This window comes from Equus asinus, chromosome 10 (genome assembly GCF_041296235.1).
Source record: "Equus asinus isolate D_3611 breed Donkey chromosome 10, EquAss-T2T_v2, whole genome shotgun sequence".
Classification (NCBI taxonomy): Eukaryota; Metazoa; Chordata; class Mammalia; order Perissodactyla; family Equidae; genus Equus; species Equus asinus.
The window spans coordinates 18,724,999-18,750,846 of record NC_091799.1 but is presented as its reverse complement, the minus strand read 5'-3'; the positions used below and the strand labels follow the sequence as shown (position 1 = coordinate 18,750,846).

Below are 25,848 nucleotides of genomic sequence, written 5' to 3'. Positions count from 1 at the left end.
GGGATAAATAGATCGCTACCTCCCAGGGTTGGTATTGAAGGAGGTCGTGTCTATAGTGTCCACACAGTGCCCCGCACAGTGTCCAACAAAGGGTAGCTGTTGTCACTGGGAGACAACTACTGGACGGATCCTAGAGAGAGTTCCTGCTCGCAAGGGCCGAGGTGGCACCAGGAAGTCCCAGCTTTCTATCTTGAAGAGGAGCTGTTGTCTTTGACTCCTGGTTTATTTTTATTACAAAGTCAGAAAAAGGAAAATAAACGTCTGCCACGACTACTGGGGAGTCCACCAAAGTGCAGAGGGAAGCTCTTCAAAGGGGGTTAGACTGCCTGGAGCGGCGAGGAGAATGCTCCCACTACCCCAGAGTGTCAAGATTGGGTGTCTGGAAATGCACATTTTTCGAGGCCTGCTCCCCAAGTGCGGAATTCCCATCTCCGTTCTGAGGGAGAGGAAATCTGCCCAAGGTCATAGGCTAAGTGACCCGCTGTGGCAGGTCCCCAGGCCCGTGGTGGTAACCAATGCACCACCCTGCCTTCAGCTGCCCCGCCAGGCGCGGCTCAGGGGAGCGGCGGGCGCCGAGGGGGCTGCGGGAGCGAGGTGTCGGGAGGGCCGGGCGAGGGCGGGAGCAGGCCCCGGGGCACGGCGGGTCGAGGGTCCCGGCCTCGCACGCCTTCCGCTCCGGGAGCCCCGGGCGCGCCCCGCCGCCGAGCGCCCGTCCCGCCAGCAGGGGGCGCCGCGGAGCCGGCGGGCGCGAGGCAGTGGTGCGCAGAGCCGCCGCCGTTCCCGCCCGGAGTCGCGGCCCAGGCTGCCGCTCGGCTGCTGCTCCGCGGCGCGGCTCGGGACGCGGCCGGGCGGAAGCCGGAGCCCAGAGCCCGTGCGAGCGGCCGGCCCCGCAGCACCACCTCTCCGTTCCGCGCCTGCCCGGAAGCGCGGGCGCCGAGGGGGCGGGGCCGGGAAGCGCTTCCGGGGGCGGGGGGCGCGGGCTGGGGCGGCAGCCGGAGCGGCGGGGACGGGCCTGGCGCCGGCGGCGGCGGAGGGGACGCCGCGGGCGGGCGATGTGAGCTCGGCGCTCTCGGCAGGTGAGGCGCGCCGGCGGGGGCGGGGGCGGAGGGCGGCGCCGGCGGGGCTGGGGGCAGCCCCGGGCCGCTGTCCGGCTCCCTCTGGGCGCGGCGGCGGGAGTCTCCGCGCCTGGTCAGTCCGGCGGGCCGGCGGGTGGGCGGGCGGCGCGGGCTGCAGCCGCGGCCGGGCGGGGTCGGGAGGCCCCGGGCACCTGCTCGGGCCAGGCGCGCGCCCCCGAGGGCCCGAGGGCCGGGCCCCGAAGTCCGGGCGCCGCTGGCGGGGCCGAGGGTCGCGCTCGGCCAGCTGCCCCGGGCTCCTCAGCCTCCGCCCCGGGCGTCCCGGGATCCTGTGCTTCCGGGCCCCTCGCCCCCGGGGCGCTCCCCCTTTCTACGGGGCGGCCGGATGGTTGAGTGCCCTGGAGAGCCGGGCCGGGCCGGGCCGAGGGGTCGGCCCTGCTAGTGGCTTCGGCAGAGCCCCTGCCCCACGCCAGCGCCTTTCTCCAGGTAAACAGGCGGCGGCGCGTCGTGCTTGGCCCTAGACGTCTCCATGGCCACTCTCGCCCTCAGTCGGTCTTGCCGTTCCGGAGGGCTGGGCTGGGCTGGCCCGGGGGTGTAAACAGTGTCCTGGGCTAGGCGGCCGCGCTTAGGGTAGCACTAGTCTGCGAGTCTCAGTCTTGAGGCTTTCAGCAAGCCTCTTCCACGCTGCGCCTCAGTTTCCCCAGATCTGATCAGTAAGGGTTTTAGGTTAGCTCTCGAAAGACCCTTCCAGCTCTACCAATTCTGTGTATGTCCGAAACTGGAAGGGCTGTCGCTGGTTTAAGGTAATTGGGCAGTTTCCCTGAAGACTTTCTGCGAATGTGGACTTTTTAGCCACTTAAACCACTTGGTTTCAGACGGGCTTTACAACCATTCCAAGAAGCGTTTCTAAACCTTACCTTGATCATAGTTCATCGCTTGCTTTTGTTCCTAGCAGTAGTCAGTTACATCCCGCTGGGTTTTTGCGTGCAAAATTTTTTTGTTGTTTATATTTGCCCATTTTCTCTTTGTTCCCTAGTCCAGGCTCTCTTTACTTCACATCTGGATTATTGCAACAGCTTCTTAGCTGATCTCTAACTTCAGAAGTCCCCCACCCCCGCCTCCCCCATCCTTCCTTTATGCTAATGCCAAACTTAATATAGGAAGTCAAAAAAAGAGTTGAAAGCTTGCTTGCTTGCTTATTAAATGTCAAGATGCCGTTCCATGTGGGAGAAAGTAGTGAAAGAGACACTTATGGCCTCCAAACAGCTTTACACTGGGTGCTGAGACGTTACCTGTGACAAGGTAATTGATTGATGAGACAAGGCTGTGTGCTGTGGAATTAAGAGGAAGGAGAGATGGAGGTCACTATAGGCAGAGTGGTCAAGAAAGGCTTAGTAAGGGGGCGGGGTTTGAGCTGGCTGTTAAAGGATGAGTAGGATTCAGATAGGAAAAGAGGAATCAGGCCTGGTGAGTGATCCTGTGGAGTTAGTGAATAGATCAGTCTCCTTGCAGAGAAGGGTCATACAGGAAGGGAAGAGAAGGAAAGATTGGTTGGGCTAGTTCCTGAAAGAACTTGAACACTAGGCCAAAGTTGAAGCTGTTCCAAAGGCATGGTGAGCAACAAGAGGCCAGGGGTGGTTTGTGATAATTTGCAGGAGGGGAGTGGAGAGGCCAGGGGCCGGGAGATCAGCTAAGAGGCCGAGGCATTTATGCCGCTATTCAAAGCTGAGCAGTGTCCTCCTGCCTGCCACACTGTCCAAGCCATTGCCCACCCTGTCTTTGCAAGGCACTCCTTGGTTTGGCCCCTCTTCACCTCCCTGAACCTTATTCCCTGCTTCTCCTCCTGCAGGTCTGTCGCCTGCAGAAACGAGTTTGTGACTGCCTCTGAGGCTTTGCTCCTGTTGTTCCCCCTTCTGAAGTCCTGGCCTCGTTTTTCTTCTCCTCTGTGTAAATTCTCCATTTCACTTCCTTCGAGCCCCTGCTCAAGATAGACTTCCTCCGGAGGGTGTTCCCTGACTGCCCCACCCCCATGCCTTTGTGGTGCTCAGAATCTGAAGCACAGGATTCAGCACTTGTTCCCTGGATATTGAACTTGTTCTTGGCCCAGCTGGAGCGGGAGTTTTTTGAGGACACTGTGTCTTAATATTTCTCTTGGAATCTTTGTAGTATCTAATACTGTAGCCGGACTTTTATAATAGCTTCTCAAATACTTCCTGATTTTTGTTGGTAAACAACTTTTTAAAATTTGACCCCTCCTTTGTTTTAAAGGAGAACTTGTTATTATCAGCTTTCTCTGTCATGTATCAATCATGTCTAATGCTGCCATTCAAGGTGTTTTCAGCTTTCATTCTTAGGTTGCAGATAATATAAAATGAATCTTTGAAACTTTAAAATGTTTACTCTTGATTATGGTGGGGGGGAGTCATGTCATTCTTCAGTTGGAGGCTGTGGGGAAAGAACATTAGCTTTGGAATCAGACAGGCCTCAGTTTGAATCCCAGCAAGGGTACTTCCTAGCTTTGTGAGGTCGGGCAATTTATATAATGTCTCTGGGCCTCTATTTTCTCATCTGTAGTGTGGGGATAATAAAATCCATTTCATAGGGTTGCTGTGAGATTTAAAATGGAAAAAGCATATGAAGGAGGTCGCAAAATTTGCAGCACCTAGTAACTGCTTAACGCATTTTCTTCATCATCATCATCATCATTAGTGTAAACTTCTCAAGGTGGAGAAATGACAGGCTGCTGAGCTTCAGCATGTCTACTGAGTTGTGGATTTCTGCATGTCTCTGGATCCTACTTCTGTCTTCCAGTTAAAGCGCTTGTCAAAACTGTCAGTGTCATGAATCTGGATTGCCATCATTATGTTTTATTCCCGTTAATTTTCATCTTACTTTAGTTTAAATTCGGCTTAATGTTTTTCAAACTTCTTAATTGTGTCCATTTACTGTTTTGTAGCTGACAAACTGCTGAATTTAGCTTAGTGAAGGTCATCCACTGAATGCAGTTTGATTTCTAATGGTTGTTTTCTGGTTGATATTGATGGCATGGAAAACCTCATGGAAGAAAGCAATTCAAGGTGAGCTTTTCTAATCCTTTTGTCTAAGAGGCAGGACTTAATGTGTTTTCTAGGTCTAGTGACCCCGGAAATGCCAGCAGTAAGCCGATAGGATGCTACTCCTTGACATTTTTGAGTTCTTTGCCTTAAGATAGCTTATTTTTTTTTTACTGAAACAAATCTTTCTAATTCATGATTAGAATTTGAAACATCTATTTGCCCACTTCATAGACAGAAGTAAAAAGAGTGAACATCATGCAGAGAAATGGCTGCAAAATACTCAAAGTACAACAGTTTGTAACCCCTTAATTATCACCGTGTTATCCTTAAATGAGAATTCTCTTTCCGCTCAAAGTTGATCAGTAAGAGTCTGGCACCAATGAAAACCCTGCATCTCCCCAGTGTACCTGGATGTTCTTATAGGAGATAAGAATTCTGGCTCTGGAGACTGACAAATCGAGGTTCAAATCCTGGCTCAGCCGGTTGTTAGTGACCTTGGGCAAGGTTCTTAGTCTCTCTGAGTTTGTTTCCTTATCTGTAGAATGGGGAGAGTTGCTGTGTCTATCTCGTATTGGTGTCATGGTTTGGTGAGCAGGTAAGAGCTTGCTTGGCATACAGTACACAGTAGGAGCTCAGTAACAGTTAGTCCTTAACATTGCCAGGAAGGTTAAAGAGGCCATTCTACCCCACTAGGAAAGCTCAGAAGAAACTTCTGATGTTTTGCATCGACTGAAAGACAAACCCCACTGTCAAACCACACCACACTCTTGGAATTAGTCTATCTGAGCAGACTTGGAGAATGTTAACGCCTTGGTAGGAAATGTAACAGTTTGGATAAAAATGTTCTTTCGGGCTCACATGAATTAATGCAGTAAGAACTCTAGACTTGTTTTCTTTTAAATTAGGGTGAGTGCTTCATGAATATCCATCACGGAATGCCATTTTATTTATTTTTTTCTTGCATTGGGTTTCAGTAGCACCAGAATGTTTCATGCAGCCCTGGTGTTATTCGGCTGCTACTTTCTAAAGGATTAGATTGTAATTCATGACAGCTCAATTTTAGTTTTGATCTAGACCCAGGCAGAAATACCTAGAAAAGTTATTTTTGTATAGTTGTTACTGCTGTTACCATGCCTGCCGTCCCTCATGCTTCCATCTGTGGTCTTTGTAATGACTTTTTGTATGAGGATGAAAATTAGGGATCTTCAGGTCTTCAGTGCCTGATAGAGAAAGCCTAGCTTGAGTTGTCTGTCCAGTATGAGCAAGTGACTGCAGCCACAGGTGCTGTTCTGGGTTTGGAATCATGAGCATCTTGATTGAGAATAGTGGGTACCTCCTGGTGCCTTAAACAACTTTGGAATTTGTAATCTTGCTTTCCTTCCTTGGAAGTGTCACTGGGTATTTTCAAATGAAGTGGAGCAAATTAGAGTGTTTATGGGTTAGATGGGAATGAGCACCTTGCTAGGTTTTGCCTACTGGGGGAAATGGTCCTCCATCTCTTGGGTCTTCAGCAGGAAAAGTCAAAAGCTGAGGGTGCAGCTGTGGTGGCAGTGGTGGATTTTGAGCCACCGGCTCAGTTTAGGCTGTGTCAGCTGACGTGTGCTGCGAGCCTGCCTGTGCGGGACCTCTTCTGGGCTCTGGGCACTTGGTCCCGGCCCTCGCAGAGCTCACCTCCGAGGGCGGGAAAGCTCAGCAGCATGGGGGCTCAGTCAGCCAGCACATCTCTAGCTGCTTAGATTTTACACTTTTACTTTTGTTCTGGTTGTCATTATGGGGAAACGGTCACAGGGCTTTACTCAAGAATGCTGTAGAGGGAATTCCAAGGCCCGCATGGGTGTTTTGCCCAGATGACATTTAAGTGTCGCTTTTCATCTCTAGGTTCTTTTCAGAATGGGTCAGCAGTCTGAGAAGATGTCACTGGTCTAGGTTCTGGTTTTCTTTGTTCAGTTTTCTTACAGCTTAACATAAGGCATGATGCAGAATTCTACTTAAAGACGGGTCAGTGACATGATGTGTTGAGGAGAGGGCTATGTGCAGCTGTACTTCTTTCATGAGATACCATGATATAATACCTCTTTTGCAGGACAACTTTTGCAAACCGCTTTTCTGTTCTCAGTTATCTTTCTTCTGTTTTCTGTCTCTGAGTAACCTCATCTTACCAAATCTACCCTCAGTGCAATTTTTGGTCACTCCCAAATCAGTATCTCCAGGTCTAATGTTTCTCTACAGCTCCAGCCCCATTCTTCCCACCACTTGTTGGGTGACTCTGTGCACATGCCCAGTGGACAGCCTAAACTCGGCTTTTCTGAGGCTGAATTAACTTCTCTCCCAGAAGGGGTGGCATCCTCCAGTCTCCAGGCCCTGTTGAGTCCTTCTCTGGACTCCTGTTCAAATGGGCTGCCGCCAGAATTCAGTGTGAGTTTCTAATCTAGTATTCAGGGCCTCTGCATTCCCACGGTGGTGCTTCTCTTTCCCATGTCACTCCTGTACCTGGGCCCTGTACCTGGCTACCATCCCAGACACATACGTTTTCACTTCACTGTTCTCTGCTCCTGACATCCCTTCTGTCTAGAGTGCTCTTTCTGTTTCATTTGAAATGCAAAGCTCTCTTCAAATATTACTTCCACCATGAAGGTTTGCTTTGTTCTATTTTGATTTTTTGAAAAACCTTTTTGGTCAAAAGTAATCAGTCTTGTCATTGCTCCCCATGGTTCTTTGTTTCTGCCTTTGTAATTGTCTGCTTGATACAATAATTATCCATTTGCAGGCTATCTTTCTCTAGATTCTTTGGTTTAAAAAATTATGTATTTTTAGGTAGAATCCTACATGTCTTTAGAAAAAAACTTAGTGAGAATAGTACAACTATGTGATAAAAAATTCAAAAAGTATAAAATCAAATCTGTTTCTCTTCCCTCTCCCCAGTCCTTAGTCCTCATTCTCAAAAGTCACCAACATTAATAGTTTCATGCGATTCTTTCCAGAATGTGTACAGCAGTGTATATTTATTCTTTTAAGAAAAGCTCCTGAAGGGAATCACATATCTACATACATATTGCTGGTTTTGGCTATAGAGCAGAGCTCTTTCCTTGTCAAAGCCTACAGATCTCTCTCTCCTTTTTAATGGCTGCATAGTGTTTTATTGTTTTTTTTGAACCAGTCTTCTCTTGATGGATTTTGAAGTTCTTCCCCCCTCCTTATTTTTAAAAATGATCAGTGGACATCCTTGTTACATATATCCTAACATACTTTTGTAAGTATTGTATATTTGTAGGCTCAATTCCTAACAGTTAATTGTGGAATAAATGGTAAATGCCTTTTACATTTTGATCGATATTATCAGATTATCACTCAGGATTACACTTGCCAGCTTTCTTAAAATGTATGCAAGTCTGATGGGTTACAAATGACATCTCATTTTTTTCTTTTTGTAATTCACGTCTTTAGTCATGAATAAAGCTGAGCATCTTTTCATCTGTTTTTTGGTCATTTATTTTTTTTTTCTTTGAACTGTTAATATCCTTTGCCCCTTCTTCCAAAGGATTTTCTGTGTCAGCTCAATCTATTTGACTTATAATATAAATTCAAGAATTTGGAAAGTAGCCCTTTGTCAAATGTGCACGTATTTTTCCTCAATATGTTGTTTATCTTTTGGCTTTTGGAGGTAGGGGCATTTTTGGTCGTATACTTCTGTGTTGTTGGTCGTATACTTCTGTGTTGTCAGATATGTTTGTCTTTGCCTTTGTGACTTCTGGGGTTTATGTCATACTTGGAAAAGCATTTATGTCAGTATTATAAATAAATTCATCCATGCTTTCTTTTAGTTATCTTTTGGTAATAATCAAGTCTTTTAAAAATATTGTCATAAGAACATAATAGTGTTAAATAAAAGATAATAGGACCCTCCTTACATTCCCTGGTGCTTTATAAGAAATTGTTAAACATGCAACACTTTTAAAAACTCGGGGAGCTATATTTCCCGTTAATTGAGTGTTTTGATTTACGTGAACCTGTAGTGTTATCAGATGTAAGGGCAGTCATTGCCTTTTTGCCTCTTTTGCTCAAACTCAGGGAGGAGCGGGGTGCGAGGAAGAGCAGAATATCGGTTAGCTGCTATCTGCTCACCCTTCTCGGGATCAGCCAGGCCTGTTAGATTATGGTCAGCTGGCTTCCCTGTCTTTGCGAAGTGGCTTTTTTACTCTAAAGCGCCTTGGGGTAAAATGCATTTATTCTTAGTGACCTTTGGAATCTGGATTAGGGGTATCATTCCCTTGTTTGTTGAGATTTAGAACAGCAACTCGCCTTGAGACATGGCTGTGGAAATAAGTTCTGTAGCTTTTGGGGGTGGGATCTGGCGATGATTCCAAGCGGCTTTGTTTACTAAGCCTTGTCGTACAGTCTTGCATCAGATCTTAGTGTTCTTTTCAGAGTGTGTTTATTTCTAGGACCCCTCTCCTTCACTTTTTACTTCAGGTCTCTGGAGGACTATGCCAGGCTGGTTTGTGGGGTAATTTGCAGGACAATCCCGCTCTCCCTGTGGCTGTGCCCACAGTGCCTCGCTGTGTAACTGGCCTCCCTTCCTCCCTGGCCTGCCCAGTCTGCCTTAACTCCCCAGCGTGGGTTCATTTTCTTCCTGAACCTGCTCCCTCTCCCCTCCTCATGGTTCTGTCTTGCCCCCAGCCTGCGCTAGCCTTGCTGCTGTCCTCGGTGCCTGGTCAGTCCTTGATAGCCCCTCGCAGTCTGCTCTTGCTTTTTGAATGCCAATCTCAGTGATCCTTTGAATTCTCTTGAACTTGGGCTGAACTGTCTTCTTGGCGGCATCTACTCTCTGTGACTTTCATCACCTCAGACACCAAAAGGACTAGTTACTTGAGCCCTAGATCAGTGGTTTCCAATTAATTGAGGCTTTAGTATACAAAGATAGCTGTTTATTTAAAACAGGTAAAGATCAGCCAGGGTAAGGGCTCTGATGGTGAAAAGGGGACAAAAGTTGTAACTGAGGAAGGCATAATATAGTTTAGCTGGGGGGCTCCGTGGACTTTTTTTACCCCTCTGATTGTAGCTCTTACCTCTGCTGGTGATTTTGATCTAGAAAGAGGGTGCTGTAGTAAATTCCTCGAGCTGAGATTTCTCAGTCACAGGGAGTGTGCGTTTGTAATTTTCACGGGTATTACTAGAATGCCCCCACTTGCCCTTCTTCTCCATCTCAGAGGAAGGAGCAGGAGCCCAAGACAGCATTAGGAGGGTGTTTGCCACCTGTCCCTTTCCCTGGCCACTGCCCCAGGGCAAGAGTGTAACCTAGGGCAACCTTTCTTTTCCTTCCGCCTTTTCCTTGGCTCTTCCTTCCTCCCTCTGCTGGCCCCCCGGGGCAAGTTAAACAAAGGTGAGAAGTTATTGTGTAGGGAGTCTGGAGAGGCAGGCCGACTTTGGGACAGTCCTGGGAAAGTTAACCTCTTGGAGCCTCAGTTTCTTCATCTCTAAAGTGGGGGTAATAGTATCTGCCTTCTGGGCGAGGGTCAAGAGGATTCCATGAAATAATGCATATAAGGCCGTTAAGACCTGCCTGGCCTGTATCAAGCGTTCAGTAAATGGTGGTTGTTAATGACGATGATGGTGGACTTTCTCAAGTAATGGGAGAAGGCTAAGGAGTGTGGTGAGAGGTGAGAGTGATCCCCTTGAACAATCGCTGAGGCTGGCGTGGGCTGGCTGGACATGTGCAAGTGGATGAGTGTCGGGACCCCCCCCCATCAGAGGTGTGCTTCCCAGAGCCCACCGTGGAGACCAGTGGTGGCAGAGTCTCGTCAGCTGAGCACAGCAGAGGCTGTGTGTGAGGGGAAAGCTGCTTCCAGGGATGTGCAAGTGTTCTCCAGGACACTGGGAGAGCGGGAAGTGTGTGTGTCCGTTGGTTGAAGGAGCAGAAGAGGACCGTGAAGAAGTTGAGGAGCTGCAGTTTTGAACCTCCCAAAAGACCTGTCAACTAAGTTCTCTCCATGTATGTTTTTTAAAAGAAGTATTTCGCATTCTGGTCCAAAGTAGAGTTTTTACAAACAAAAATGAAGTAAGTATTGTTTAAAAAAATATTAATGGTATTGAAGAAAATAAATGTTAATGGTATTGAAGAAAAATATCCAGCTGGTATATATGCCTGCCTTTAAAATGATAGCAATGTAAATGTCTAGTTTGGGCATGGTTTTTTAATATAATGTGATGGAAAGACCTGTGATTCATCTCCTGAATTAAAGAATACCAATTCTGATGTATTTAGTGAGTGGAATAATCAAATTCATTATTGTTTTTTGAAGCAGCTGCAAACTTAATTCTAAATGAAAATCTAGTATAAATTACTTTTCTGCATTATAAAAAATGAATTCCATTCTCGTATCTCTCTGAGTTGGGAGGAGTCTGTAGTAAGCCTGTATCAAACTGCAAGACTGGGACTCTTATTCGTCTCTGAATTCCCTTTGGTTTTGTGTTTGCAGAAGATTGAAATTGAATGAATATTTCCTATAAATGTAGAAAAATAATTTAAATTCCCAGTCAGTATGCCATTTACTGATTGCAATTAAATCTGATACTTGCAGCACATATGACAAAGGTTAATTTCTTTAATTTGCAAAGAGCTCTGACAATTCAATAAAAAAGGCAAATATGGGCAAAGGATATGAATAGGCAGTTCAAAGACAAACTTAGACAAGTTGCCATTAAACATGAGAAAAGATGATCAGTCTCATTGATAATTAAATAAATGCACATCAAAACAATGAAATACCATTTTTAACCTCTCAGTTTGGCAAACTGAGAGGCACTTATTGGGGGAGCAGACACTTCCGTGTGCTCTTGGTAACAGGACAGTTGGTGTCACCTTTGGGAGGAAATTTGACATTGTCGATAGAAATGGAAAGCTAACCCAGCAGTTCCCTGCTAGGAGGAAATACTGTGGCTATTTAAATTGTTTCCTGCTTTGGGGATCAATTGGGGACTGGTTAAGTACATTGTGACCTAGCCATCCATGGAATACTGTGAAGTCGGAAAAGATAGTGAAGTAGATGAGTTTGTGCTACTATGGAAAGATTTTAAGATGAATTAAATACATTTCGAAAAAGCAGAGTACAGAACAGTTTACACTGATATGTTCATAATTTTCTCTGAAAGAACACCCAAAAACTCTTACCGGTGATTATCTTTGGGAAGAAGAACTGGGGAGGAGTTTTGCTATCCATTTTATATTTTTCTGTACTATAATTTGAAGTTTGACTATGTATATATCTTATTTTAAAAATAAAGTTAATTAAACCTTAATCTAACTTAGGTGTAGGCCCACTGATGTTCCGTGCAGGGAGAAATGAAGACCTACAAGCAACCAGTAAGTAGCCCGCGCTGGGAAAGTGCTGATAGTGAGGAGTGGAGGATCGTATTTGAAGTTGATGTTTCTATGAGAGGCTCTGGCTTCCTTAACCCCGGGACCATGGCCCTGATAAATCAGGTCATTGGGTGCAGAACCTGTGATTGATTATGCCTTTTACTCCCTCTGGCCTGGAAATGTGCCTAGGACTTAAATTCCCTGCGAATTCCGGTGCGTCAGTCTCTTAGAAGCTCCTTGCTCAAGAGTGTTGTTGGTTAGCAGCTTTAGGCAGGAGTCTTTGAATCTCATTGTCGCTGCCCAGAGGAAGTGTTAATGTAAAGGAGAGGAGAGTGAAGCTCTTCCTTCTCATTTTGCACAAAAATGGAATCCCTCTCTTAGGTGTTAATCATGGTCTTTCGTTTGCCTCTTCAGTGATTTTCTTTCAAGTGTAGTTCTCCACTTTTCTTCTGAGAAGAAGATAAAAAGCCACACAGAGGAGGAGGAAGCCTCATTGTGAAGCTGTTTTCAAGTTTTACAGACTATTTCAGAAACGCTTTGTTTTCCTTTTTCTATTGGTTTTCGCCCCGGGCTCTGCACCTTTAAAAAGCCCAAACCCACCTTCCTTTTGCCTTTTAATTCCAGAAGTCACTATTTATGCATCCTTGTGTCATGAAAATGCTGTAATGGATAGCTTTGACCACTTGGTAGGTCCCGGTGCATCTGCGTTTCTAGAAGGCGGTCTGCTGTGGTTATGAGCATGACCTCTGGAGCCGGGCTAAGTTCGACTGTGAGCTGTAGGGCCTTTGGCAAGAGTCTTAACTTCTTTCCCTCAGTTTCTTTATCTATAAAATGGGAACAATCATAGTATTTTGCTCAGAGTTGATTACGAGGATCAAATTAGTTAATATATGTGTTTAGCACAAGATAAGCACTATGTGAGTTACTCTACACGTCCATCGCAGGAATTTCCTTCATTTAATTATTACCGCAGTGGGGTTGGGCAGTAGTAGTTGTCCCACAACCTTTTCTAGATAAGGAAATCAGAGGGAACTGACTTGTCCAAGGCCACATAGCTATTTAAATATTATTATTTTTATTAGAAAGTGGCAGAGCCAGGCTTCATATCCAAGTCTAACTTCAAAGCCTGTTGTCCCTGTTACACCATCCTTTCCCCCTAACAAGTCTATAATAGCTAATCTTGGTTACCGTGTGCCAAGCAGCCACTGTGCTGAGTCCTTCCTGCTTCCACGTGTATTCCTCATAACAGTCCATGAGGCAAGGCTTGTTATTACCCCCATTTTAAAGATAAGAAGACTGAGACTTGGAAAGGTTATAAAGTTATAAACCTTGCCCAAGTTTTTACAAGTGAAAGGCAAGTATCATTTGAACCCAGATCTGACTCCAAATTCGTACTCCTAATGATTTTATGATGATCTTTTCTTATCTTTTAAAAACTAGATGAGGTGTCTTAAAATTTTTTAAATATTACTTATTTTTATTAAGTTTAGGAGAACTTTAATAAGTTTAATAAGTTTAGGAAACTAGTTTCACATAGTTTAGGAGTTTTGAGAGTCTAAAAAGATTCACTGAAAGCTAACAGGACTTCCAGCTGCCCTGTCACCCTACCAAGAGACAGTCAAGGTTATTTGTTTTTGTATATCATTCCAGAAATATTCTGTGCCTGTCTATAATGTACATGTCATAGAGTGGTGTGTGTGTCTTCATACTGGTTTAGACAAATAGCACATATACTGTTCTGCACCTCACCCTTCTCGTTCAGCGATCTATCATGGTGATTGTTTTATATCGGTATGAAAAGGTCTTCCTCATTTATTTTTTCTGGTTGTAAAGTAGTATGGATGTACCATAATTTATTAAGAAGCCTCCCCTTGATGGGCCTTTAGTTTGTTTAGAATCTTTTGTTGTTATGAACAATGCTGTAGTAAATTCCTAAAGCTAAAATTGCCCCAGTCCTTTGCAATTTTGAAGGATATTACTGAAATGCCCTCCAAAGTATTTGTACCAGTTTGTATTCCACTAGCAGTGTTTGTCAAATTATTGTCTAGTAGGGATTTAAAAATATTTTGTATTTTTATTTTTTTGTCATTCCAAGTAATAAATTTTCACTGTAGAAGTTTGGAAAATACAGATATAAAGAAGAAATTAAAAACATCTTTAATTTTACATTAATATAAATATTTTGTGTATATATTTCAGTATTATTTCTGTGTATATTTAATATCTGTATCTACATACATACTACTTTTATTATCCTACTTTTATTCTCTTGTTACCTGATTTTTTAAACAGCTTTATTGAGGTATAACTTACATGTCATAAAATTGGCCCATCTTAATTATACAGTTCAGTGATTTTTAGTAAATTTATGAAGTTCTACGGTTAGCACCATAATCCAGTTTCAGACCTTGTCCATCACTCATGCTCATTTGCAGTTGATCTGTTACCTAACTTTTTGCTGTTTCATTAAATATTCATTCAGCAAATACTTACTGAGAGTCTGCTGTGTGCCAGTCAGTAATCTGGCAGATAGTTAATAAAACACATAAAAATCCCTGCCCTCTTGGGGCTTACGTTTTCTGGAGCTAACTTCGTATTCTTCCTTAACATCACTCTACCAATGACATAGTATTTAAGTATATAGGTGTCCTAGACTTTAGTAATTCCCTTATTGTTGGACAGTTAGGTTGTTTCCTTTGTTTTGCTATTGTAATGGAATATACTGCTGGATAAATTCTTGTGCCTGTATCCATGATTTTTTATGATATAGAGTGCCAAGTCAAGAGGAACGTCCATTTGAAGACTGCTGTTGTATTTGCTACCAGAAGTATATGAGAGCACCTCTCTCCCTATCACTCTGCCAGCTGGATTGTGTTTTTAAGTCTTGTCAACATGAGGAAGAAGAATTGTGTCTCATGTTAATTTTTATTCCTTAGTTTATTAAAGAAGTTGTTAAGCATTTTAATTTCTTTTTTTTAATCATCTGTTTATATTCTTTGCCCATTTTTCAGTTATTATATTTGGCTTTTATTGACTTGTAAGAGTTTCATAGTTCTCTGCCTTATATAAGTATTTTTCATAATTTGTCTCTTTTTCTTGTAAAGGTATTTCTTATATGTGTAAAAGTTTTTCCTTCTGTAGTTAAATCTGTTTCTTTTTCTTTTTTTTTTTTAAAGATTTTATTTTTTCTTTTTTCTCCCCAAAGCCCCCCAGTACATAGTGGTATATTCTTCGTTGTGGGTCCTTCCAGTTGTGGCATGTGGGACGCTGCCACAGCATGGCTTGATGAGCCGTGCCATGTCCGTGCCCAGGATTCGAACCAACGAAACACTGGGCCACCCGCAGCGGAGCGCGTGAACTTAACCACTTGGCTACGGGGCCAGCCCCTGTTTCTTTTTCTGATATCTGTCTTTGTGTGCTTAGAAATGCCTTCTCTGGAAGTTGTTTTTGGTATGTTGTGAAGAAGGGATCCAACGTTATTGTTATTTATTCATCTTATCTAAGTATCATCTATATCAAGAATTCCTCCCTTTTCATTGATTGGAAATGGCTCCTGAGGCCCATCTGGTCTGATTTCTACCTGCCTTGAGAGCCTCCTGTGGCCTCTGTCCTGCCCCTTGCTCCTCGTCCCAGCTGTGCTGCGGGACTCTGACATTTCCTTCCTTCCTGACTCAGGCTCTCCTTTCTTTGTACACGTGATTCCTTCCGTCTGGAAAACTGGAACGTTTCCTGCAGCACCTGCCCCCCCCCCTCCCCCCGCAACCCGCCCCATATCTGGCCCACTTTTACTCATCCTTTAGGTCTCAGTTAAAATATTTGTTCAGTGGCTGTCTCTGACCACTGCCCCATTATGAGAGGTCTCATAGCTCTTATCACGGTTTATAACAAGAGAATTATAGCTCACCTGGATCCCTAGTGTCTGGCACATGTAAGTCACTCCGTACATACTTGCTGAATAAATTATAGACTGATCATACGTTTTGACATCTGTATGTTTGACTGTATTTTTCTTTCTGTCAAATTTCTTCTGTATTGATTCTTCTAGATCTATACTGTTCAATGTGGTAGCCGCTGGTACATGTGGCTGTTGAGCACTTGAAATGTGGTTATTCCGAATTGAGATGTGCTTTAAGTGTAAGATACACATAAGATTTCAAAGAGTTAGTATAAATAAAAGAATGTAAAATGTCTCATTAATAACTTTCTAATATTGATTACATGTTGAAATAATAATGTTTTAGATATATTGGGTTAAATAAAATATATTAAAATTTATTTTTATTTTTAAACAATGTAACTGCTAGAAAACATTACGCATGTGGTTTGCATTATAGTTCTATTGGACAGCAATGTTCTAGATGAATTTTAAAATCATTTTGTCAAGGGCTGCATTATATTTATAAATTAATTCTGGGGAAAAGTGCCCATCTTTGCAGTATAGAATCTTCCTGCCTGAAGCACGATGTGTGTCTTCATTTATACATGTTTTGTCCTTGTTAAAGTGTTATAGTTTTCTTCTTGTAGATCCTATTTTTTGTTTCTCCTCCAGGTATTTTATAGTTTCTCTTACTGTTATTGGTTATAACTTGTCATTATGTTACCTGTTTTTTTGTGTACAGTGATTTTTGAAAACCTCCGCTTATTAGATCCTGATTCTAATACATTTTTAAAAGTGATTCTCTTGTGTTTTCGTGTAAATAGTTATATCTGCCTTCAATAGTAATTTTGCCTCCTCATTTCTAATGGCTAGATGGCTCATTTTCTCTTGTCTTGTTGCTTTGGCTGAACTTCCAGAGCAATATTAAGTAAGAGAAGTGATGGGCAGACAACCTTCTATCCTCCCAGGCACCAGCTAATGGGAATGCCTTTACAAAAGTGTTTACCAGAGTGTGCACCAGGGAACACTAATTCTTTGGCATATTGATATGTGTACCTTGAGAGAAGAGTTTCATGGTTAAATGAATTTGCAAACTGCTGAGTTAAATAGAATTCTTGTCTGCAGGACTCTTCAGATAGGTTATTATGCTAATGTGTTTTTTAATCCCTAGGAGGTGGGGATATTGAGGCTAGCTCATGGGCTTGTGTTGTACTAAATATGTTTTGGGAAATGCAGATATGATGTTTCCTTTTTAAGGATGATGTTACCATTGGTTTGCAGTATTGTTGATCATATTAAGAAAATATTGTTCTATTCCTAGCTTATTATTTTTTCTTTACTTTGAAAAGGCATTTAACTTTCTAAAAATGCATTTTTGGCATAGTATTGATTTAGCCATATGGTTTTCTCCATTGGCTTATTGATGTTGCAAATTTTATTTGTATATTTCCTAACATAGCCATCCTTACGTTTTGTCGTAATATATTATTTTAATAGTTTATATTTGCTAGTATTTTCTTTAGGACTTTAAAATCCGGTTACTTAGGTAAAGTTGACAATTTTCCTCTTTATGCTGTTTGCCATCTTCTGGTATCAGACTTGTGCCATATGAACTGAGATGCTTTAAATGTGTTAACATGCATCTAGAGCAGTGTGAGCGGCCTGAAGATCACTTGTGCTTTGGCACTTCTGTTTCTTTTTCATTTAATTCTGCCAATTTATGTTATCCTAAAAATATGTCCGTTCCATACAGATTTCAAATTGATTTCAATCATAAATCTAGGATAACTAAGAGCACAGTATTCCTCTTTAACTAAAATGTTTGAACTCAAAATCTGATGTGATAAAAAAATTCTCCTGTGATCTAGTCACACTGATTGATTGATCCTTTCCTGCAAGAGTCTTAGATTTAGTTGCACATTGTCTTGTCTTATAATTAAAATTTTTTTCTCTGTGATTTTGTGTTGTTCTGTATTAATTACTGTTTTGCTTTCTTTGGGTTTAATTCATTGATCCTTTTCTAACCTCTTAAGTAATTTCATTTACTTTTATTCTTTATTGTCTAATGATAAAAACTTTTAAGGTACTAACGTTCCCTGTTAAAATTTGTTGTTGTTTCAAAAGCCCCAGCATTTCATTATGAAAAATTTCAAACATATAGAAAAGTTGAACTTTACATAAACATCTGTATATACCATCTAGACTCTTCACTTAACATTTTACTCTGTTTGTTTTATCACATATCTGTCCATCTCTTTCTTTGGATGCATTTTCAGGTAAGTTGAAGACATAAGTAAACTTCACTTCTAAACCCTTCTTATTCAGGAGGTGTTTAAATTTCTACTGCTTGGGTTTCAGAAACTAAAATATGATTGTTAGATCTAACTTTGCTGTGTTTTGGTCAGAGAATGCAGCCTGGGCTATACACACGTACATAGTTTTGTGGGATTCAATGCTGTAGATTCTAGGCAAGGGACAGCAGCCTGTCCTGGCGGTACCAGCGCTGTGAGCACTGGTGGAGGATGATACACTTGGAATACGTCCATCACTGTTTTTGCTCCTACTGTCTAAAGACTCCTTACTGAAAGGAACTGAGCATTGCTCTGTGAATCAACACCCCAAAAGGATATAAAGGTGTGCAGAGCTGAAGGGGAAAAATGACATCAAGACAACTCAGATTCTAAACCAAAAAGGATTTAGCTCTATTCAGTCTATCCAGTGTCCTGTTTACTTGAAAAACACCAAGTGGAAATATACAAATAAGGCAGAACATTCTTTAGATGAATTTACTTATTTTTTTACAAAGTACTTTGAATCCTCAAATGTAGGTCAAAATATTTTTCCTAAAAGGATACCAAATTCTCCATCAGAGCTGAAATGGCCCTACCACATATAATGTGTTTTAATTTTGATCAAGATGAATGTTAGGCAGTTAGGACACTAGGCTAATTGATCATTAGGTTATTTGACTTTAGATGAATTAACTAAGACGTGAAAGACTGAACGTAAGAGGAAGAATACTCAGGCAGACACCAGGAGGTACAGCGGCTGCGATGGTGGTGGTGGTGGTACTTTTGCAAGTTTGTGTTTACCCCACTTATACTTAGTAAGGAGTCACTGGTGAATGATGAAACTCTCTCTTTCCACAGAGTACGCTTCATGTCAGTAGAAATGGACAGCAGCAGTTTTATTCAGTTTGATGTGCCCGAGTACAGCAGCACTGTTCTGAGCCAGCTAAACGAACTCCGCCTGCAAGGGAAACTATGTGACATCATTGTCCACATTCAGGGTCAGCCATTCCGAGCCCACAAAGCGGTCCTCGCTGCCAGCTCCCCGTATTTCCGGGACCATTCAGCATTAAGTACCATGAGTGGCTTGTCAATATCAGTGATTAAAAATCCCAATGTGTTTGAACAGTTGCTTTCATTTTGTTACACTGGAAGAATGTCCTTGCAGTTGAAGGATGTTGTCAGTTTTCTGACTGCAGCTAGCTTTCTTCAGATGCAGTGTGTCATTGACAAGTGCACGCAGATCCTCGAGAGCATACATTCGAAAATCAGTGTTGGAGATGTTGACTCTGTTACCGTCGGTGCTGAAGAGACTCCAGAGAGTCGTAATGGAGTTAAAGACAGCAGCTTCTTTGCCAACCCAGTTGAGATTTCCCCTCCATATTGCTCTCAGGTACGGCAGCCTACCACAAGCGGTGATCTGCGGATGGAGACAACATCCAGCAAAGCTTTGCGCAGCCGCTTACAGGAGGAGGGGCACTCGGACCGAGGGAGCAGCGGGAGTGTTTCTGAGTACGAGATTCAGATAGAGGGGGACCACGAGCAAGGGGACCTGTTGGTGAGGGAGAGCCAGATCACTGAGGTGAAAGTGAAGATGGAAAAGTCCGACCGGCCCAGTTGTTCAGACAGCTCCTCCTTGGGAGACGATGGGTACCACACCGAGATGGTTGATGGGGAACAAGTTGTGGCAGTGAACGTGGGTTCCTACGGTTCTGTGCTTCAGCACGCATATTCCTATTCCCAAGCAGCCTCACGGCCAAGCAGTGTATCAGAAGCTTTTGGAAGTTTGAGTAATTCCAGCCCATCCAGATCCATGCTGAGCTGTTTCCGAGGAGGACGTGCCCGCCAAAAGCGGGCTTTGTCTGTCCATCTGCACAGTGATCTGCAGGGCTTGGTGCAGGGGTCTGACAGCGAAGCTCTGATGAATAACCCCGGGTATGAGAGCAGTCCCCGGGAGAGGAGTGCAAGAGGTCATTGGTACCCGTACAATGAGAGGTTGATCTGTATTTACTGTGGAAAGTCCTTCAACCAGAAAGGAAGTCTTGACAGGCACATGCGACTCCATATGGGAATCACCCCCTTTGTGTGCAAGTTCTGTGGGAAGAAGTACACGCGGAAGGACCAACTGGAGTACCACATCCGGGGCCACACTGATGACAAACCCTTCCGCTGTGAGATCTGCGGGAAGTGCTTTCCATTCCAGGGAACCCTCAACCAGCACCTGCGGAAAAACCACCCGGGTGTGGCCGAAGTCAGGAGTCGCATGGAGTCCCCTGAGAGAACAGATGTGTACGTGGAGCAGAAACTAGAGAATGATGCATCGGCCTCAGAGATGGCCCTAGATTCCCGGATGGAAATTCACACCGTGTCAGATGCTCCTGATTAAGATGGTAAAGAAGTGCACCCAAACAAAGCACATTAATCAATGCATATTTGTGATTTGCTTTGTTGTAATCTTTGGTTTTCCCAACCATCTGGAAATCGGTCTCTTGGCAGTTTTTCTAAGGTTTCTGGAAGGAGCACTTCATTGTGTTTATCCTTTCCACCGTCCTCCCTCCCCACCCCAAGGAGCTCAAAGCATGAAGGGCAACGTATCCAGGGAAAACATAGGCTGATAGTATTCCTCTTTGGCTGGACTCTTAGTCCAAAACCTGCCAGTGATTTAGCTATGCCAACTGGTTGACCTGCCATTCTCTGCCGAGAGGCATGCTCTCTCGTGTGCACTGGCACCAGTGCATTTCCGTGGAGGGTGACTAGGATGCCGTCAGCTGACACAAATGGGTAACTTTTTCTAATTTAAAAATAATTTTAGGGGGTAGTTAGACAATTTATATATATATAATAAAGTGATTATTATATATATAGTATATATACATTCTCAAATTTGATTTTATTCTGGTTGAGGTGAATGTAAGAGGAATATATAATTTAATACAATGTGAACAGGGCTTTTGACTCTGTCTTGTCCCTACCTAATATGTTAGGGTTTTGCCCCTTTATTTCCCTTACAAAAGAATGTTAATAGGTTTTCATATATATTAATCATTGTGTCCAAAAGCAAGCAAAGCAAATCACAGTGTTCGTAGCTCTGCTTCATAACAAATACATAAACCAAATGCCATAAAATGTATTCAACTCTAGTTGGAAACCGTTTGGGATTTTTGTTAGTTGTCCAGTAGGTAAGCTGGATGACCCGTGGTGCTGACCTTTTTACATTTTGTAGTGTTATATTAGCCAACCCCAAAGGAGCAGTGGTTTTCAATGTTCTTACTGGCCTACGAATCTACCTTCATTCCGTACTGTAGAAACATACATACCAGGTAACTAGATCGAATCACTCTCGACCACGAGTTAGTGCTCGCACTAAAGGAAAGGGATTTGTAGTTCTGTCTACAAAATTCTCCAAGCAGTGTTGTGGTTTTTTTCTTTCTCTTTTCAAACAGCCAGTTCAGGTGCACAGCAACTTTTTCTACATGCAGTTCCCAGGGAAACTGCAGAACTTGGAATTTGTACTTTTTGTAAAGATATACTCTATGGGAATTGCAAGCAATATATCTTAGTATTGTGTGTGCTAACAAGAGCCTCCGTGGCTCCCCCACTCTCAGTGTTTCCTGCTTAAAGAAACCAACAGTTAAAAAGCCCTCTAAGATACTCTATGTGTCACCAAATCTGTGTGTGTCACCATTTTTTGGTCACGTGGTGCTATTTTTATGTTATGTATTTTTTAGGTCAGTATAGTTGTAGAAAATGTGAAATCTAATGGTAATAGTGAATTACAGTTTTTTTCCTCTCTTGAGTTTATAGCTTGAAAAGAGACCTCAAAAGCATGTGCTGGCAAACACATTACTGTATAAAAACATACCTGAGTCCTATTTGGATAATGTTTTATTAGTCCTTTAGGAAATGTGTTCAGTTCTATATTTTGTTCACCCGTGTGCTTCTGGTACACAAAACGGGCTTTACAAGATTACTTTGGTACTGTATACTCTGACAGAGAGTCACTTGGTAAGCAATTTGGTGGTGAGTTTGTGCTGCAGGCTGCCAGTAGAATGTCCGCACTCCGGACTCTCTGCTTGGGAACCTGGGCTCTGAAACTCACAACCAGTGCGTCTCCACGGGAGACCAGCACAGACCACCTAGAAGAAAAACCGAAATGAAAAGACCAACCTCAGAGGCTAGGAGTTAAAGAAATACAAAAATAGACGTTTGCTGGTTTTCCATGCTTTTTTGGCTCTTAAAATACCAAGAATGGTGGGGTTTGGGGGAGGGTTTTTTTTGGTTTTTTGGGGGGAGGGGTTGAGAAAAAAAGATTCCTTGAAGCCCTTGTGTGTGATGCCCCCAGGGGTGGTGGCTGTGCAGTGGCATCTCTTTAGCACACAGATCTGTTCGCGTGAGAACTGCCGCGCTCCATCCACATCAGTGTTCCTACGTGCAGATTACACTCATCCTGCTGCTCCCGACGAGCAGCTTTGGCTAAATCGGGTCTATAGTATGCCTTTTTCCTGTCAGACTGCCTAAGGACGGGGTTTACTCTCTCCCTGAAGCACTTGTTCAGCGCCTGTCAAAGCCGCGTGCCTCAAGGGGAGGCTGGACCCCAAGTGTTTACCCACTTAAATATGTTCTGGGGTTTCAGGTAAATGTTTATGATTTTCTTTTCCTTACGTGAAAAAGTTTGGTTTTGATTTTCTTTTTTTTAAAGAATTAAATGCGAAAAATTTGTGTTGTGATACAAATTAAGTTTGTGACAAGAAATGCCCAAATCAAGGACATGAGGGGTCAGGCTCAGGGAAGGAACCTCCATTTCCATCAGGCGTGGGGCCTTCCGAGAGGTCTCCAGAGCATCTGCGATGTAGAGACAAGTTAGGAGGGGAGAACGCTTGGAGCGAGCACCTTGAGTGTCCTGGTTCTTGTCACCGTGTCAGTCTTAACCTTATTTACATGGAGTTCTTTGTATTTGTAAATTTGTTTAACTGGTTTGAGTTTACCAAAGAGTGACTTATCCAAAATTGTCTTTGACAAAAATATACATTGCTTTGATTGTACAGTTCAGGTTCAAACATTGTAATGGGACTGTTAAGGGGCAGAAAATTGATTGAGTTTCTCTCTAATAATCATGATTCCACGTTTTGCAAGTTCTACTTGCTCCCATTCATGTTGCTAACACTTTCCCCTTTCCACTGCTAGCAGTGTTAGAATGAATTCTCAAGCCATAACACAGTACTGTAAGGTTCCACAGGGCTTCGAGGGAGGCGGCGTGCTGGCCGGCACAGAGCTGGGCAGCCTCTCTGAGCGGGCGTCCTGTCATGCCTCTCCGTGTGCATGGCGGCGAAAGGTTAACTCCATTCAGATCGGGCAGCAGCAATTAATTGTGCCTTGTCACATGAGGATGTGCCAGGAGGACTAACATGACCACAGAACAGAAATATCCTCTCCCCGAAGTTCACGTCTCCACAGACGAAGTGCGCTGTGTAACTCCTCAGAGCAACTCTTTTTGAAAAGCAAAGTCCCTATTTCTGTACAGTTTTAGGTTAGATGTTTCGTTTATAACAAATGCAAAAATCAATTAAGATAAAAGTGATATGTGAAGAAATCTTTTACGGTAAAATATATCCTGAATTCATAGAGGTTTGTTCATAATTGAGTCTCTTCTCGAGCTACCTTTTCAAATACGTAGACAATGTGAAGACAGTGACAGCTTCCTTTTCTAGGTGTCTAACCTGTTATTACAAACTGTGAAAACAAAGAATTTTATACTTTTACTAATGTTTGTGGTTTTAAACAGTTATTTTCATTCTAATCAGTTCTCTACCCTCTAATTTCTACTAAAGCTGTAAATACATTTAGAAATTATATTTGTAAATACAGTATATGAAGACAGTTCATTTTTCGGTCAGTGGAAAGCCTCCCAGTTGGCCCTGCCTCGGCAGTTTTGTGTTTTTGTTTGTTCGTTCTTTAAACAGCAGAAAGGATACTGTCGGTTCACTGTTAAGCAGAATATACTGTAGAACTAAATTGATAACTTTCCACCTTCCCGAGCATGAGTAGTTGTCTTTTCTGATGATGGCAGTTATAACCAAGTCTGTTTGTCCCTTAGCCCACACCATAGACCTGCATATTTTTGTGTGTGGTTTTGTTTTTATTTTTGTTTTTACAGCCTAGACTCTAGGAGGAATTTGCAGGAACACAAAACAAGGGCTGGGGGGGAGATCATCTATGTGAATGAGCTTTACTTTACAGAAATCAGTGTATTTTATTTTAACAACTTTTTTTATTAGTTACTGTGATTTTTGTTGTTGTCGTCGTCGTTGTTATTGTTAAATTCTGTAATGGTTTCCTGTGAAGCCTCCACTGAAAGGGACTCAAATATGCAACACCTAAACTATTTTCCAAGGGCGCACGCCCCTTGAATGGTGCTTCTAGACTGGTCAGGGTTATTTATTAAATTTTATATATGAAAGTATTGGGGAATTATGTAAATTCTTTATATGAAACTATCTAGTTCATAAATCATAGATTTCATATTACTCAGTGCAACTGAACTAAAAGTTCAGAAGAGTCATTCACATTGTTCCAAATTTGTAATGGTTGTCACACGCCACATACATCTTTTTTAGTAAGTGCCAGAGTGTTTCCACTGTTTCTGCCCAGTGCTTGACTCTCAGCCGGAGGAGAACCTGTATTCTCTGGTTCCCCTCTGGGTCTGGCACAGACAGGGCTATTGTAGTTCTCGGTCAAGGCCTGGAGTCAGCCTTGCAGCAGATTCAGTAAACAGACCTCTTGCTGCCCCTCAGTGACAAGTATGCTGTGAATTCAACCTTTGGACTTGCTGCCCAAGCCTTTGGTTGCTGCCCTGACTATAGTAAGAGGTAAACTTACCTGGTTTCTTTGAGAATGACCATTTTCCTAATGTGAAAACCATCTCTCTCACCACTTTTATTAGTAGGGCTAACATTTTTTTCCGTTATAAATGGTTGAGCAATTTGAATGACTTAACACAGTGTCATTATCTTGCAATATAAACTGGTAACCTCACAACTCCACACTTCATCACCATATGAAGTAAATGAAGCTAGCTAAGCGGATGCTGGATCAACTAGTAACTTGCCATTAAGGATTATTTTATAGCATGAATTTAAGACTATTTATTCAAATGATATTTTACTCTTGTATTCATTTTGTTTTAGATTTGTGACATGAATATTTCAGTGCTGCTTAATTTTGTTCTGAATTCTTGTTTCTTGCTTGTAAATGGCTTTTTTATGGTATAAATAAAGTCAATGGAAATTGCTGTTTGTAAATAAAAATGCTGCTAGAGCAGTGTGCTGTGGTCTCCCTCTGTGTTTGCTCTTTCTGGCCTCTGAGTTTCACTGGCCCTCACAACCGTCTGCAGTGTCATAGTTTCTGTAACCACTGTTTTTGAAAGGTTAGGATTTCATAAGAGGCTCTTGTGCCACTCTGGTCTGGAAAGAGGAGAAAGAAGCAGGTATATTTCTGACCTTTCTCTCATGTGGCAAAGTGAATGGTCAGGGGCGCCTGTCTGCGCGCAGGCTTCCCCAGAACACGTCGCTGGTGAATCCTGTCCCTGCTTTCCTGCAGACGTGTCCCCTTGGCCCCCTTGCTCCTGCCACGGAGCTCGGAGCTGCGCTGCTGTTGCTGCTGTCTCCAGCTGTGTGCTCCCTCTTAGCCGGTTCCCTGCTCTTCAGATGGCAGCTCAGGCCTCCCTCAGCAGGGAGCCCTTTAGGTCAGGCCCCTTCAACTCAGACTTTCCTTGGGCCGTGTTCCTGCCCTTCGCAGCACTTACTTCAGTTTGTAACTGTAGATTGATGAGGGAGCTTTTCAATTAACGTTTCTCCCTCTAGCCTGTAAGCTCCATGACAGCTGGGCTCCTGGATTGTCTCCCTCAGCTGCAGCAGGTGCACAGTAAGGACCGAATGATGAGCAAATGCATGTGCTCCAGGAGGGTTGAGCAGCGCAGTGTGGCTGGGCAGCGGGCGGGGACTGAATTCGGCTCCTCTGCGCTGGAGCCTCCTTGCTCCTTGCTGTAAAGCAAGGTCTCTCCCTTCTCCCCAGGGCTCCTCCACAGTGGAGTGGGCAGTGAGATGGTGCATGTTTAAGAGGCCCACGTAGGAACCAGCTTCCCTTGCTAGCTGGGGGCCTGGGGACTCCTGAGGTACTCAGGACTTGCAAGTCTGGAGGT

General features: G+C 43.3%; 2 protein-coding genes across 6 annotated transcripts in view; both read left to right on the top strand.

The window, feature by feature from the left end:
- Positions 1-965: 965 nt before the first annotated feature.
- Positions 966-24,971, top strand: ZBTB34 (zinc finger and BTB domain containing 34). Of its 5 annotated transcripts, none has more exons than XM_044778746.2 (3): positions 970-1,076; positions 11,436-11,489; positions 18,513-24,971. In XM_044778746.2, the coding sequence occupies exon 3, from the start codon at positions 18,523-18,525 to the stop codon at positions 20,035-20,037; it is 1,515 nt and encodes a 504-aa protein (XP_044634681.1). In that variant the 5' UTR covers positions 970-1,076; positions 11,436-11,489; positions 18,513-18,522; the 3' UTR covers positions 20,038-24,971. The 5 variants fall into 5 exon arrangements, with proteins under 5 accessions (XP_070374841.1, XP_044634681.1, XP_014719178.1 ...); XM_014863692.3 differs by lacking the exon at positions 11,436-11,489 and adding an exon at positions 4,030-4,150 and having other exon boundaries at positions 1,000-1,076; XM_044778747.2 differs by lacking the exon at positions 970-1,076 and adding an exon at positions 4,063-4,150.
- Positions 1,011-25,848, top strand: part of RALGPS1 (Ral GEF with PH domain and SH3 binding motif 1) — a 308,501-nt gene continuing 283,663 nt past the window's right edge. Inside the window, exon 1 of the mRNA XM_070518724.1 lies at positions 1,011-1,076. The gene's annotated coding sequence lies outside the window, so the exon portion shown is untranslated. The remainder of the gene's footprint in view (positions 1,077-25,848) is intronic.